Raw genomic sequence first — 15,623 nt, 5'->3', positions numbered from 1 at the left:
TACGTCCAGGGGCAGTGTGGGGTGCTGCGGTTACGTCCAGGGGCAGTGTGGGGTGCTGCGGTTACGTCCAGGGGCAGTGTGGGGTGCTGCGGTTATTATCAGAAACATCACTAGTGTTTCCATCATTCCAGCTGGGAATGAAGGAGCCGGGACTAGAGAGTAGGATGTCTCCTTACAAATGAGCCTTGAGGACAGATCATGACTCTCTCACGTCTTGGCTGATTACTGAGTTGGCCTATTTTGTTAATGTTTGCTTCCTGACACAGTCTCACACTGTAACCAAGGTGGGCTCAAACTTCATGCAAACCTTCCTGTAGCAGATTTCCAAGTGCTGGGATTACAACTGTTCTTTTCTTTTTTTCTTAGCACATTTATACATGTATATGTTCATACCTTGTAATCTGTGTGGAGGACACAACAACTTTTGGAAGTTCTTCTGCCATGTGGGTCCTAGGGACCATATATAATAAGGCTTGGTGGCAAGCTCCTTTACCTGCTTAGCCATCCTGTTAACCCTTGTTTAGGATCTTGATAGTTATGAACTGAGGTAGCAATTTCCTGGATAATCTAAAAGTGCTTTTAGTTTGATATGGTCTTGCTTCCCAGTCTAGATTTATTCACGAGTTTTCATATCTGTTTATTGATTTGTTGTAAAAAACAAAACACACAGCTAAAAATATAAAACTTAAATCTGCAGTAAGAAAACCACTTTTTCCAGCTCACTCTTGTGTCTTGGTATAGGCTGTTCACAGTTCAGAATTAGCTTTGACTGAAGTAGAAGACACAAGCAGCTTCTTAACAACTCAAAACAGACCTGAATAACTTTTCTTTTAAATATCTCAAGAATAAGTTTTTAAAATCTTGACAATCTTAAATGTATCCCAATGTGTACATACATAGCAATCTCAGAAAGTCCTAAATTTATCTTCTGAAATTTACCACAATAAAATAAAATAAAATAAAAATCCAAAGAATCAAATTCATTACTGCTTTTATACAAGCATTAACATCACATTACCTTCTGGAGAACATCTAAGGCTGTAAGCACAGCTTCCTGTAAACTTGTCAGGACCGCTTCTGTGTAAGACGGAAGGATGAAAGGAGAGGCGTCGGAACTGATGGGGACAGAGACAGCGCTGTGCAGGATGACACCCAGCTTCTGCAAGTCGGCCATGCTGAAGCTGGCTTTTATGTGCTGGTAGAGGGCAGGGAAGATCTGAATTAAGGCTGTAAGGAAAGGCTGGCTGGGGATAAAGGTCAGCTCATCCACAGTGCTGGGCGGCTCTGTGCTTTCAGAGCCAGTCCTGTGCCAGGTGGTCCAGGCAGCCCACCAGAGCTTCAGATCTTCGAGCTCATCGGTCACCACACGAGTCTCCGCACTGCATTTGCCAAGCTTTTCTCCAATGGAATCTGTCCTTACAAATGGCCTGTTCAGGCCTGGGCCTGAAAGGTTTCCTAGAAGGACAGGCACGGGCACACTAACTGCAGGGGTCTCGGGCTTCTCTGAGTCTCGGACAGGGGACACAATCTGTAAGATTTCCTGGAAGCTTTTCAGAGCAGCCAGGGATACTTCATTGTTTTTACTGAGTGCAGCTGACTGAATGTGGTCAAGAAGAACATCCCAAGCTCTTGAAAAGTCTCCTGTATCAATGAAAGGGGTGGGGCGGGGAGAGTCAATTAGTATTCAAATGAGCAAATCCTCTCAGATACTCTGAAGCATAGTTGCTTTTTCTTCTGCTTACATTGACATAGAAATCAAAAGAATAAAATTAGGATCTGACATACTAAGACTATGACCCATGGGCTGGCACAATGGCTGAGTAGAAAGGCACTTGCCACACAAGACTCACAAGTGAACCTCACCCACAGAACCACAAAGCCTGATGGGTAGTCTGCCTCCACAATCCAGACACTCCTACAGTGAGACACCAGGTGCAGTCAGGACAGCCACACAGTGTGGCTTCTCCATTCCCTCAAGCCAACCTCCACTTCCACCACTCATGCGGGGCAGAATACCCACACATGCCCTCCCATACATAATAAAAATGATAATTAAAAATACCACATCCCGGGCTGGAAAGATGGCTCAGTGGTTAAGAAAACTGACTGTCCTTCCTAAGGTCCTGAGTTCAAATCCCAGCAACCACATGGTGGCTCACAACCATCCTTAACGAGATCTGACGCCCTCTTCTGGTGCATCTGAAAACAGCTATAGTGTACTTAGATATAATAGTAAAACTTTAGGCCAGAGTGAGCGAGGCCAACCGGAGCGAGCAACCTTCATTCCCAGCAACCACATGATGGCTCATAGACATAAAATAAATAAATCTTTAAAAAAAAAAACACAACCCCCACATAAGAGAAAATCTTTATCAATAGGTATGTATATGTTAAGTGGGGAACATACCTCCTTAGAGGTTTTATTTTCTTCTGCCTTAGGAGACTAGAATAAAAATATAGGAGATAACAGAAGAGCTCTTAGCAGTGCTGTGGCTATACATCTACCTTTATTAATGATTTAAACAAACAGCTCCCCTGCCCACTGCCCCCTTTTTCCCAGGATTAGGGGTTGAACTGGCATTTCCATGGATGGCAGGCAAGTGGCTATAACTGACCTCTCTGCAGCCTAAGATGCTCTCATTCTTAGTCACCGGGGAAAAGTTACTACTTACAACTGCATGACACATGATTTCCATGTCGAAATGTTTAAAATATGCTATGTATCCTGCTTCATAAAATTCACTGTAATCTTCATATTACAATTCCCTTATGCCTCTGAGTTTTCTTAGACATTTTTTCAGTGGGCTGCCAGGATGACTGAAGCCGACGACTAGCTTCAGTTCTCATGGCCTACATGGTGGAAAGACAGGACTTATCCCTGAACATTTTCCTCTGACCTTCTCTCTATATATATCACATATATGCTATGGCATATGTATGTGCTCCCTGCCACATACACACAATAAACACTGAAAGAAAGCATCAACCAATAAGTTAGCTTTGTAAAAGTCTACATATAATTGTGTAATGCATATGGGTCTGTTAAAAGCAAATTCACTAGTGTTCACATTATAAAACATTATTCAAGCCACCTGAGCTGGCTTATATTTTCATGTAAAACATTTAAATCAGTACTTAGCAATTCATGTCTGTTGACATAAAGTAAACTCAGATGTTAACAGTGATGTTTTGTATATTCCTTCATATGTAAATATGATGTATATTTGTATTTCCATCATATGTAAATCATACACAAATAAAAAACCCAAATTAAACAAAAATACACTAGGTATGGTGGCACACAATTTTAATCCCAACACTTGAGAGATAAAGGTAGCCCAGGTCTACAGAGTGAGTTCCAAGGACATCCAAGGCTGTGTACAAAGACCCAGTCTCAAAACAAACCAAAACACTAGAGGGGGCTAGAGAAATGGTCTATTTGTTAGAGTGCTTGCCAGGCAGATAAAGGAGGGCCTGAGTTTGAGCTTAATCTCTAGAACATATGTTAAACAAACAAATAACAACAAACAAACAAGTGCAGTGGGTAGGAGCTTTAATCGCAGAATGCTTGTTATGTAAGCATAAAGGTCAGAGTTCAAATCCCTGACCCCTGTATAAAAGCTAGGTGTGGCTGAATGCGGTCCTGTAACCTCAGCACTGGGGGAGCAGAAAGAAGAGTTCTGGGCTCAGTCAGAGTCCAAGTGTGCAGGGAATGGGTAGAGGGTGATGGCAGGACATCCAGTGCTGCCTACTGACCCCCACATGTTGCACTCTCTCACACACTTGGGCACAGCACTGGGGTCCAGCAGTACCTCTGTCCATTTTTCCATACTCTCCCCAACACTGCCATTCAAACCAAAAGCATTACAACATCCCCTCGGGTTCTCAGCCACAAAACCACTGGCATCCCTAACTGGACACTCTTTGTTTTGGGCACTTCTTGCACACTCTGGGATGTACTCATCACCCCTTGCACCTACTACACTCCAGGCGACCGAAGCACACGCACCCGACCCTAGTGCTACTATACAGTCTCCAAAGTTAACACGTTCTCTGTAAAACGAGCCTAAGCTTGCTGTGCTTGAGAGCCACTGATTTGCATGAACAGCTTCCTCAGCAGTCAGCCATGCCCTAATTCCCCCAGCCCTTCTCCTTCTCCTTCCCTCCCTCCCTCCCTCCCTCCCTCCCTTCCTTCCTCCCTCCAGTCTCTTTATAGCTTGAAGCCTTTTAGCATTTTTGCTTTTGCTTTTCTTTACCTTGCTGTTAGGGTGAGGGCACATTTAACACAGCTGTGGCCTCTACTCCTCACCTCACAGAGCCCAGTGTGCTAGCCTGCTCACCTCACCTCACAGAGCCCAGTGTGCTAGCCTGCTCACCTCACCTCACAGAGCCCAGTGTGCTAGCCTGCTCACCTCACCTCACAGAGCCCGGCGTGCTAGCCTGCTCACCACTCCTTCTTGAGTCTCCTTCTCCTTCTCCCTCTCTCTCTCTCTCTCTCTCTCTCTCTCTCCCCACACCTGTCCTCACCTCCCCTTCTGAGCTGATGAGCTCTTGTCTCCCCCTGTGAGCTCAGGCACAGTGCTGTCTTCTCAGGCTGCCATGCAGGCTCACAATCCACTCTAGACTCACAGTGCATTAACTTGTCTTTGTGGCATGTATCAGTGTAGCCACTTTGAGCAATAGGGCAAAATCATGGCTCTTCTCTCAAGTTCAACCTTATGTGTATTCTCTGCACCACTGGACTCTGAAAGGTGCATCCAGAGTAGGTTCTTTCCCTCGATGAAATGAGCATGCACAGGCACCCACACACTAAGTAAGGCCCACAGTTAAGACTGCTGACTATTCTAGTACAATATATCAATTCCCAAAGAATGTCTTAATTAAGTTCCAAATTTCCTTTAACACAGATTACTTGTGTAAGTAGAGAAAGACAATATTTGCACACCTAGAGGCTGCAGCAAGTATCTCCTGGTGTTGAAGATCCGTGCTACTCCAGCCAATGTCAATACCCAGGTCTCAGCCCACTGCTTCTCTGCTGTGTCTCTTGAGTGATGAATTAAAATATTTCCACCTCCAGACTCAATCTTTTCTTTGTCTGCAGTTGTAGAAGATTCTCGAACTCGGTCCAGTAGATGAAAGAGTACCTAAATATTTATTTTAAAGATCATATAAAAAATATTGATGAGTTATCTTAAGATATGGCAATAGAAAATAAAAGTTATAAAAATATGTAACAGTTTTATTAATCCAAATAAATTAGAGAAATTGACTAAAAAAGGCAACTGTGTATTCTTAAACTTATCCTTAAGTTCATGGAATTAGAAAAGTAAATTAACAGATAGAGCAGCAGCCAGGACTTGTTATCAGTAGAAACATCTCTGGGATTATTACTGAGACAAGAATCCAGGTCCCAGGCAGAAAGTATCACCATGGGATGTCCAGACTGACCTCAGGACCAAATGAGGTGCTGGGAAAACCAACCAACAAGCAAAAATTAGTTAGAACTTAGAGAGGTTTTACACTTAAAGGAAAATAAGAACAAATGGGGGAGGAACACGGAACAGAGTAGATGTGTTTATGAAACAGAAAACGTCACAGACAAGATGAACTAATAGTTTAGGCACAAAGTCCTGGGTTCAAGACCCAGCACAGACACAAAAAGAGAAAGAAGGAAAGAAGGACAGGAGAGTATAGGAAAGAGCAATTGGAGGAGGAAGAGGAGAAGGAGGAGGCTGAAGCGGTAGTGACTGTGGTGGCCGTTTTACATGGTGGCAGCATTAAGGAACTAGTGACCTCAGGGAGAAGGAGAATGGACTAAGGAATGGAGATGAAAACATCTAGCTTCTGTGGGTCCCTCTGCTCATGTGCACTCCTCTCTCTTTCCTTCCTCTCTCTTTCCTTCCTCTCTCTTTCCTTCCCCTCTCTCTCTCTCTCTCTCTCTCTCTCTCTCTCTCTCTCTCTCTCTCACACACACACACACACACACACACACACACACTCATGCGTCCACATACATACACACACACACAGTAAAAATAATGAAACCCTGTCTTGAAAACCAAAACAAAACCAAAAATTAATTTGTTTGTGCTGGAGAGATGGCTCAGTGGTTAAGAGCACTGACTGCTCTTCCAGAGGTTCTGAGTTCAAATCCCAGCAACCACTTGGTGGCTCACAACCATCTGTAATGGGATCCGATGCCCTCTTCTGGTGTGTATGAAAACAGCAACAGTGTGTACTCACATACATAAAATAAACAAATGCCTAGGAATGACTCTTTAGAAAGTGTACACATGTGACTGAAAGCTGAGAGTGAGCAGCCCCACTGTCCCCAGTACCTTCCAAATAACGGTGTGCCAGGTGGAGTGCTGCAGCAGGGTCCCGTGCGCCCCGATCGTGGAGAACAGGGTCTGCCCCGCGCTCTTCCTCACGGCAGGGCGAGGGTCCACACAAAGCTCCCCTAGCTTGGCATAGAGACACAGCCACAAGCAGTCAAACGGTGGTGCGGGGTGGAATGGCCTGTTCAGAGACACTCCTTTCTCCTCGGCCTGCTTCTGCTGAGCTGCCTCTTCTTTATTTAATTCTTTTTCAATAGTTTCCCCTCTTTGGAAAAAATAATCTGAAATATTCCACTAAAAAGAAAAGCATAGAAATATAATTTTATTCACGAATTTTGTTCTAAGCTTCAGAAGAGATTCAATACAAGCATTTCCCTCATCAGAGCCTCTAATTTCAAGAAGAGGTGGCTAATTATTTTGTCTTATCATTAACTTTTATTGTTCTATACTTTTTATTACGAAAACTTTTCAAGTGTTTGTAGAAAAAAATCATTAATTTCAATGTGTTGATATATATATATATAGCATCTAGTCATTATAATTCTTTTTGTCATTATAATTCTTAACTATACAATATACATTAAAATCTTTTTTTGTTTTGTTTTGTTTTGTTTTTGAGACAGGGTTTCTCTGTGTACCCTGGCTCTCTGTCCTGGAACTCACTCTGTAGACCAGGCTGGCCTCGAACTCAGAAATCTGCCTGCCTCTGCCTCCCAAGTGCTGGGATTAAAGGCGTGCACCACCACGCCCGGCTTAAAATCTTAACTAAAACAATAGCATCACAACATAATTGTATCACTTATTAACTTATAATATCATACAAAAACCGTTCCTATCTTCACATAACACAGTATGTGAGTTAATGACGACAGGCTCAGCGCTGTGACCATCCCGCAGAAAGTGAGGGAGGGCTTTGCGTGCTGATGGAGTGCTCAGTCAGTCAGCTGCTCTGCTCTTTGACAGCAGGGAGTCTCTGACCGAGTAGTCTTCCATGGCCATAGTTTTCATAGAAAAATACCAAGTTAACTACTTTGTGTGATAAATTTAAAGTTCAACTTTATGGAATTTCTGAGTCACAATAAACATTTAGGAGATCCTAAATAAACTACTTAACTAACTTGGAAGAGAAATGTACGTTCAGCTTTACATACTTTCTCAATTGTAACCTGAGGTCAGAGAGTCTAAACAATTTCCTTAGGTAAACTACAGACACTGGGGCAGTTCTCTTCATATCTGACTCAGATGAAACACCTGCAGTATGCTAACATACTACTTCCATACTCAAGATATGTAAGAAGAGATTTAAATGTCCATCATTCAAGAATCCACAAGTGCTAAACATACACAGAGCCTTCTACTACAATATGCTGTCTCCTGTGTCTAACAGTTTTGTTGACAGACTATGGGTCTATACAAATAGTAAATAAAGCTTTGTTACTAGTCTATGAAAAATGTTATAAAAGTAATATTTAAGGTCACTTAATCTGTACACTACATCAATCATGATTTTCTTTTTTTATATAAGATTTATTTATCTTATGCATATGAGTACACCACCATCACTGTCTTCAGACACACCAGAAGAGGACTCAGATCCCATTACAGATGGTTGTGAGCCACCATGTGGTTGCTGGGATTTGAACTCAGGACCTCTGAAAGAATAATCGGTGCTCTTAACCGCTGAGCCATCTCTCCAGCCCATGATTTTCTTTGTATGCATTTACTAGGATTGTTTTATGAAGTTCTCTCATAAACTCAGCAGAACTCAAACTCCAAAGGTCAGAACATCAAAACTGTTTCAAACGTCCACTCACAACTAGTGGGCTGTTTCCAAAATTATTTACTAATTCATAGAGGATATGCTTGGTACTTAAAAGTCAGTAAAAATTTCAAGAGTCCACCTTATATTTGTAAGCATTCACTGTTAACTGCATAAGTCATTTTAAAAGGATCTTATCATAAAAAGGCAATGGTACTTACCAATAAGCCTATTGACGTTAAGCTAATATTAAGTTCTTGGTTATGCAGTCCAAAGCTACCTGCAACATCTACAACTATCTGTAGGCAAGAACAAGGCATTGTGGGTAGAAAATCTGTCACAACCAACTGAAGACACTGAAAGGCAGTTCTTATTAATGATTCTCTGAAAACAAAAGAAAAGGGCAATGTGAATTTAAAAGGAAGGAGTAGGAAAACTTTACAATAATCTGAACCCAGCAAACTTATTTTAGAATTTTAACAGGGATGCCCTCCCTGGTTGCACAGTACCTCAACAGCCCCATAATTACTTATGCTTTCTCAAATAAACAAGAGTAAAGGGACCTTGATAAGATTAACAAATAAGATTGATTCAATCCCAGCATTTGGGAAGCAGAGACGGGGAAATCAGTGTTAGCACTAAGCACCAACTACCGACCTGGAACCCCTGGGGCAGCGCACAGAGGGGAGGCTGCCACAGCCCCTTTCTCCCTCAGGTGCCAAAGCTGTCTTCTGTGGCCCAGCACATGCACAAAGCCTGCTTACTCAGTATTCGAGGGCAAGTGCCTCTGCTGCTGCTGTTTTTAATATCTACACAGGACCTTTTAAAAGTACCTAAGCACAATTACAGATCTGTTCTGTGAGAAAAGTACAGTATAAATTTCACAAGAGGCAGATGGTCTTGGAGAAAAAGTTGGGAGGTGTTCTGGCTAGTTCTTCAGTCCACCTGACAGACTAGAGTCATGTGAGGAGAGAACTGTAATTGAGGGGCTGTCTCCATCAGCTGGACTGCAGGTGACTGATGCGGGAAGACCCTGTGCACTATGGCCTGTGTCACCCCTGGACAGATGGTCCTGGGTTGTAAGAGAAAGCTAACTCAGCAGTCTATGGATAGGAGTTCAGTAAGTAGTGTCCCCACGGGTTCTGCTGTAGTTCTTGCTTTGGCTTCTCTTCATGGTGGACTCTAGACTGTGATGTGTAAGCCCAGTAACTCAAGTTTCTTTAGGCCATGGTGTTTATCACAGCCACTGAACGTAAACTGGATCAAATGGTAAGTAACATAAATAATCAAATTCTCAATGTTCCAGGTTTCTCAGCACTGAATGAATACGGATTCATGCCACTTTACAGCACACATTCTACTCTGTGTTGTGAGTTAAGAAAGTCAGCTTCAACTTGATGCACATTGGTCTTTTTTACTTTAATAATCTCAGAACGTTGGACTATAAGGACATTTACTATTACAAATACTTAAACATTAATTTCTCTGATAGTATCATTAATCGTCTCTGTAGTTTTAATATAACACTGCAGTGCCCCTGTCACTGAACAGAGTGTGTGTGACACTGTGATCTCAGACACGAATCTTTCCCCACTGATGTCCTGTCCTAAGTTAGGTAAACCCCACGTCTCATCCACAGTGCCCTTCCTTCTGCATCCCTGTTTATTTACGGGTTTGACTGTTTACCTACACCCTAAGTGTAGGATCACTCTAGACTGTACTTCTCTCTTTGTCCCCAGTCCATCTGTTCAATCCCTCAAACACCTGTCACTTCTAGAGAGCACGTGCCAGTCCTCCCACTGCTCTCTTTCCGTGCCCTTGTCACAGTGGACTCTGTCAAATGCACGTCTGACTACAACTCTCTCCTGTGTAAACTCCTCAGTGCCTCTCTACGTATACTCAAAGTAAATGCAAACAGCCTTTAGACGCACACGATGCCACCTGCTCTGGCTCCACCCCTCCACTGGAGCTTTGCCTGGCATACAGTAAAGTGCTTTCTTCCCTGTAGTCTCCTTCTAGCGGAGTGGCCATTTATTTGTGTGCTCAGAACAGCCCACAAGCTCAGTTCTGGGAATACAATAAGCACAGAATAAATGTTTAAGAAACAAATAAATAGTCATTTTAAAGCAAGTTCTTAAGACTTCCTAATATATGGAGTCCTTCAGATGTATTATAAAATGTTAATTATCTTATTAAAAGATCTTATATTCTAATATAAATGGCACGAAACAGCAAATCTTCTATCCCTTTAAAAGCAAAACAATATTTGCGAGTTCCCAGAGCTGCCTGGGTAGGTTATGAAGCACTGTGACAGGGAGAGCTTGGGCATGAGAAGCAGGGCAGAGATAAACAGTCTCACTGCAGGCCGTCAGGATGGTGCCCTTCTGACCTCTTGCATGCCGCATGTCCATTTTAAACACTTACCCTTGGTCATTCCTGATTGCTCCCATGACTCCAAGAACTAACGGCCACCCAGGCCCAAGACTGTCGCCCTGGCTTTGCAGAATCTGCAACACACATTCTAATTGCTTGAGTCGAATGTCTGGATGGTTAATATTGGACATCTCTTTTAATGGGTTCAATAAAAGCAGCTGTAGTCTCTAAAAAGGGAACAAGAAACTAATTAGGCAAAGACATCCAAAACAACGCAGGTAGCCTTGTTACAACTGCCAGGCCGCCCCCCTCCCCCAGCATCTTTCTGCAATATCCTCTCTATGCTGCCCAGTTGGACTTGAGCTCAAGTGATCTTGTGCCTCAGTTTCCCAAGTGCTGTGACTACAGAGTGCAGCACCCGTCTCTGCTGATCCTGTGAGGTTCAGATTCACCTCCATTCACAATGCTGCAGTAAGCGGAAATTTTCTAGTAAAAGAACAGGGTGTGATTCTCTAGCAGTGATCTTTAGAGTTTTGTCACTTCTCTGCTTTCCTTCAGTGTGTACAATTTCAGGGAAAAGGTGGGGCTACCGCTTCCCATAGACCGTGCTAAAGAAAACATATCCTTAGCTACACTTAAAGGAAACAATCCCCAATATCTAGTATTATCTTTCACTTACTGTATTCATGTATAGCATGTATTTAAATGTAAAATTATCAAGTATGATACAATAAAAACTACCTATAAAGTCTCAAATTATATGTTTTGATAACAATTATTGTTATTAACATAAATGACAAAAGCCACGAAATTTGCTGTGACAGAAAGTGCTCTGTGTTACCTCTTCTGACATCTTAAAAGCTTCACTATTTAATTCTCTTCTCTCCAAACTTTGTTCTTTGTGGCTGATTTACTAAACAAATATTTAGTAAGCTTTTACCATGTAACGAATATTGATCAGACATTGAGGATATTAAAGCAAGTAGAAAAGGAGTCTAATTTTTTTATCACTACTGATTTAGTGCTTATGAATATGTACCATATCATACGTGTGGAGTCAGAGAACAGCTTGCAGGAGTCAGTTCTCTCTTGCAGCATGCAAGTCCTGGGAATTGAACCCAGGTTGTCAGAACTGATGGCAATCACCTTTGCCCACTGAACCATTTTGTCAGCGATGATTTTATATATTTTTTTAAAGCCTTAAACCAGAGCTACCAGGTTTAGTGACATATGTCCTCGGTTTCAGTACTCAGGAGGCAAAGGCAGGAGGACTGAGAGTCTGAAGCCAGCCAGGACTCTACAGAAAGACCCTGTCTTTAAACATCAAGAGCAGTGGGTGTCCTAGGTGTTAGGGTGCTAACAGCCCAGCACGTGCAAGGCCTTGGGGTTCAGTCCCTAGCGCTAACCAAAAGAAGAAACAAATAAAACAAGCCCTTTAAGCTATAGCGGAGGAAAAGGAAATCACTAAGAAGCAAGCTCCACAAGAGCAGAGGTCTGTCTGTCCTGCCAACTGTCCTGCCAACCGTCCTGTCCTGTTCTAAAGGTAACAGTCTACAATGGTGTGCTTAAGTCATGTGTAGAATACAGTTACCAGACAATGAGATGTTAAGGGGACTGGTGATGGCCGACAGATACTTAAGTTTACTCAGTGTTGAAACCCTGAAACCTCAGTGAACTTAAAAACAAACACGCCACTGTAAAATACATGTGAATGGCAAAAATTCTGCCAGTATAAAGTGACGAAATGATTTATCGATGAAATCTCTTTATTGGAGCTGGGGCCTTGCCAAGTAAGCCTGAACACTGAGTCCAGACCCACATAAGAAGGCAGGCGACAGAGCAGCCGTCCCCAGCCCTGGCCTCACTGGAGCCTGTGGGTGGAGCAGTCCTGCTGCTTGGGGAGCTCCAGATTCACTGAGAGATTGTCTCAAGAGTGAAGCAAGTCAAGCCTGGTGGTGCATGCCTTTTATCCAAGCAAGTGCTTGGGAGGCAGACGCTGTGAGTTCATGGCCAGCCTGGTCTACAGAAAGTAAACTGAGCCATGGTAGAGGAAGACATGCAGTGTGACCCCAACTTCATGTGCTTGCTGCTGCAACACATGCTTTGTCCCTGGGTAGTGAGAGGGAAGGTCAGAGCTACAGTAACTTAATTCAGCATCATCTAGACTCGTTTATGAAGACCACCATAAAACTCCGAGTGATCCGTAACCTACATGTAAAATAGAGTATTAAGTTTAAGGATTCTGCTTTAAATATTGGCTTGGAGCATACATCCTAAAATCCCAGCACTTGGGAGGGGAGGGCAGGAGGCCCAAGAATTCACAGTCATCCTTGGCTATAAACTAAGGCCTGCCTGTGGTGCATTAAGACAGTCTCACTAAAGAAAGTTTATACTAGAGTATCATGAGGTGATATCAACATAAAACTGCATCTGCAGGTGACCTGCAAACAGCACTTTTACCTGGTTCTGTGAAAGTGGAGGCTCATGGTTAAACGTCAGCCCCGCTTTAATGAGTGACGTCAAAGCTTCTGCTCCCCACTCTCGCATCCGAGCGTTTGGATGCTGGCAGACCTGAAGAAACACACACTGAATAAACTTACATTCAATTACATACATAAGGTGAGAAACACACATTAACCAGAGAACAGAAAAAAACAAAAGGATATTGCAGCTTTTGTTAAGTTTTTGTAACATAAAAATACCATGTATTCAGTAAAGAGTAAAAGAAAAATTACATCTAAATATTTTCTGTGCGCTTACCTTCTGAATAAAGGCAAGGGAAGCAAGAGAAAAAAACAAAAGACAAGATGAAACCAAAACAAGTCACAGGAAAGGACGGAGTGAGTGTGCCCCAGGAAGCAAAGCGAGCTAACCCTAAAGGGCTGTCAGCTGTTCTTTCCCACTGGCCTGAGGGTTCAGCACTCGATGAGGCAAGTTCAGTTTACACAACACCATCCTGAGCTCAGTCTCATCTGAGAGGCTGGCTAAATCATAAAGCAATCTCATTTATTAGTAACATCCTTCCTTAGTAAATTTAATCCCAATAAAATGGGTAAAATCTTAGGAAGAAGGACAGTATCGTTCTCAGGCTTCTAAGGTGACATGAAATGATCAAGGTCCTTGACCACACACAAGCCACTGGCGTTAAGCGCCAGCTCACTATCTGGGTGTGTCTCTCCATCAGCTAGCTCCTCACTCGCACTGTCTGTGACTTAGTGTCAGCACAACAGCTCTCTCCTCTCCTGCTACCTCCACAGCAGCAAACTTGTGAACGAGTTATTTGTAACTCACTCTCATCCCAAACTGCTTCAAAACTTCAGAACTACCTGAAACGGAGGGGAGCAAGAGACTGTGATGGAAGGAAGCAGATGCTAATGCACAGCTGACAGCACTGCCATTTTACAAGTTAAACACTTACCCATTGTTTACACCCTTCCCCAAGCTAAGTACAGCACAACTATAGTCCTCTGATAAAATACACTGTGTGAGTGAGGGGGGCGGCTAATTTGTCATTATGTTGGATCATAAGATCAATGAACATGATTTTATTAGTAAACAATGATAGTATTTAAGCAAGACACTTCACCTCAAGTAGATGGCCAGTCAGAGGTCTCCATAAAATCTCTATCCTGTGCATATTAACTAGACCAGTTTCTAATAGTTTGGCAACAGCAAAAAGAGATGGTTCCTAAGGAGGAAACATATTACACTTTGATACATTGAAGAGAATTCTGTGATGACTAATAATAAAACAGAACACTACAATGATTAAATTATGATTAGTTTGTATATGTAAAGTTAGCAGGAAATACAGTAGACCCTATTATCATGAGACAAATCTTTCTGATACCCTAAACCAACTCCTAAAGTTACCACCCAAGTATACTAGCAGAGAAGTAAGTTATAAATCTTAGAGACCTACAAATCTAAGGTTTTTAAAAAATTTTCTGCATTCTTATTATTTTTATGGTGTTGAAAAATAAAATAAAATTTTAAAAAAGAAAACATTTGCAACATGGGAATGTTTAACAGTATCTTTTCCTTTCCTAATGCAAGTTACACTAGGAATTTAAGACAAATGTGGCATGGTCTAATCTATAGATGCCCTAAGAATTGGGGTAGAAAATTGTTATTTATGGATAAATAAGGTATAAGTTTAAGACTGATACCTACAAACTGCCTGGTATCTCATCTTGATTAGGTCACTGAATAGCTACATAACTTACATAAATTACAGTATCTAGTGAAAATTTTAATGTATAAAATGAAGATAATACTATACAATTAGACTGTGTCAGAAAGTAAGTCTCCCCAAGGAATGGCTCCCTAGGGTCACCACTTCTCTGTCCTCCTCATTTAATGGTGTATACACATCATAACAATCTTTAGCATTTCAAAGAACATACACATGTTCTGGATTCATACCTGAAGAGTTTTTTAGAGAAGGTATTTTAACAACTTTTTTGTTTGTTTGTTTTTTCAAGACAAGACAGGGTTTCTCTGTGTAGCCCTGGCTGTCCTGGAACTTCACTCTGTAGACCAGGCTGGCCTTGAACTCAGAAATCCGCTTGCCTCTGCCTCCTGGGTGCTAGAATTAAAGGCGTGTGCCAGTGGCTTATATTTGGAAGTGATAAGACTATGCTTATTTTTAAATGTAGAGAGGGGGATGGAGAGATGGCTCATTGGTTAAGAGTGCTGGTTGTTCCTGCAGAGGATTGAAGTTTAGTTCCTAGAGTCCACATTGGTGGCTTATACTACCTATAATTCTAGGGGATCTTACATCTTCTAGCCTGCAAAGGCATAGGGCGCGTGCGCGCATGCACACACACACGCACACATGCACACACGCGCACACACACACACACACACACACACGTATAAAGGGTTCCATTCTATTTTTATATAGAGCTAGAACTTCAGGACAATCAGACAAGCACTGTGAGTTGCTCTCTCACCTAACAACTTTTTTTTTCCTGTATATATTTTTGCTGTGATTGAATCAAACCCAAGCAAACCCAAGGCCTCCTACAATGTTGGCAAGTGCTTTACCACTCAATGCTGCTAGCCGCAAACATTTCATTTCTTTTCTTTTTTTTTTTTTTTTTTTTTTTGGTGGTTTTTTTTTTTTTTTTTTTTTTTTTTTTTTTTTTTTT

The 15,623-nt window shown here is 42.1% G+C and overlaps 1 protein-coding gene across 4 annotated transcripts in view; it reads right to left on the bottom strand.

Moving 5' to 3' along the window:
* Mon2 (MON2 homolog, regulator of endosome-to-Golgi trafficking) overlaps positions 1-15,623 on the bottom strand; it is a 76,474-nt gene that overhangs the window by 19,521 nt on the left and 41,330 nt on the right. For 2 of the 4 annotated variants that reach the window (XM_021204364.2, XM_029542104.1), the window contains exons 20-27: positions 14,057-14,158; positions 13,231-13,233; positions 12,931-13,041; positions 10,522-10,697; positions 8,319-8,481; positions 6,339-6,632; positions 4,946-5,144; positions 1,019-1,641 (exon numbers count right to left, since the gene is read on the bottom strand). In XM_021204364.2, the coding sequence (XP_021060023.1) occupies positions 1,019-1,641; positions 4,946-5,144; positions 6,339-6,632; positions 8,319-8,481; positions 10,522-10,697; positions 12,931-13,041; positions 13,231-13,233; positions 14,057-14,158 (1,671 nt within the window). The remainder of the gene's footprint in view (positions 1-1,018; positions 1,642-4,945; positions 5,145-6,338; positions 6,633-8,318; positions 8,482-10,521; positions 10,698-12,930; positions 13,042-13,230; positions 13,234-14,056; positions 14,159-15,623) is intronic. The other 2 variants (XM_021204365.2, XM_021204366.2) reach the window with 1 other exon arrangement.

The sequence above is a fragment of the Mus pahari genome, chromosome 9, assembly GCF_900095145.1.
Source record: "Mus pahari chromosome 9, PAHARI_EIJ_v1.1, whole genome shotgun sequence".
NCBI classification, from domain to species: Eukaryota; Metazoa; Chordata; class Mammalia; order Rodentia; family Muridae; genus Mus; species Mus pahari.
The sequence above is the reverse complement of the archived record's forward strand: the minus strand, read 5'-3'. Positions and strand labels throughout refer to the sequence as shown.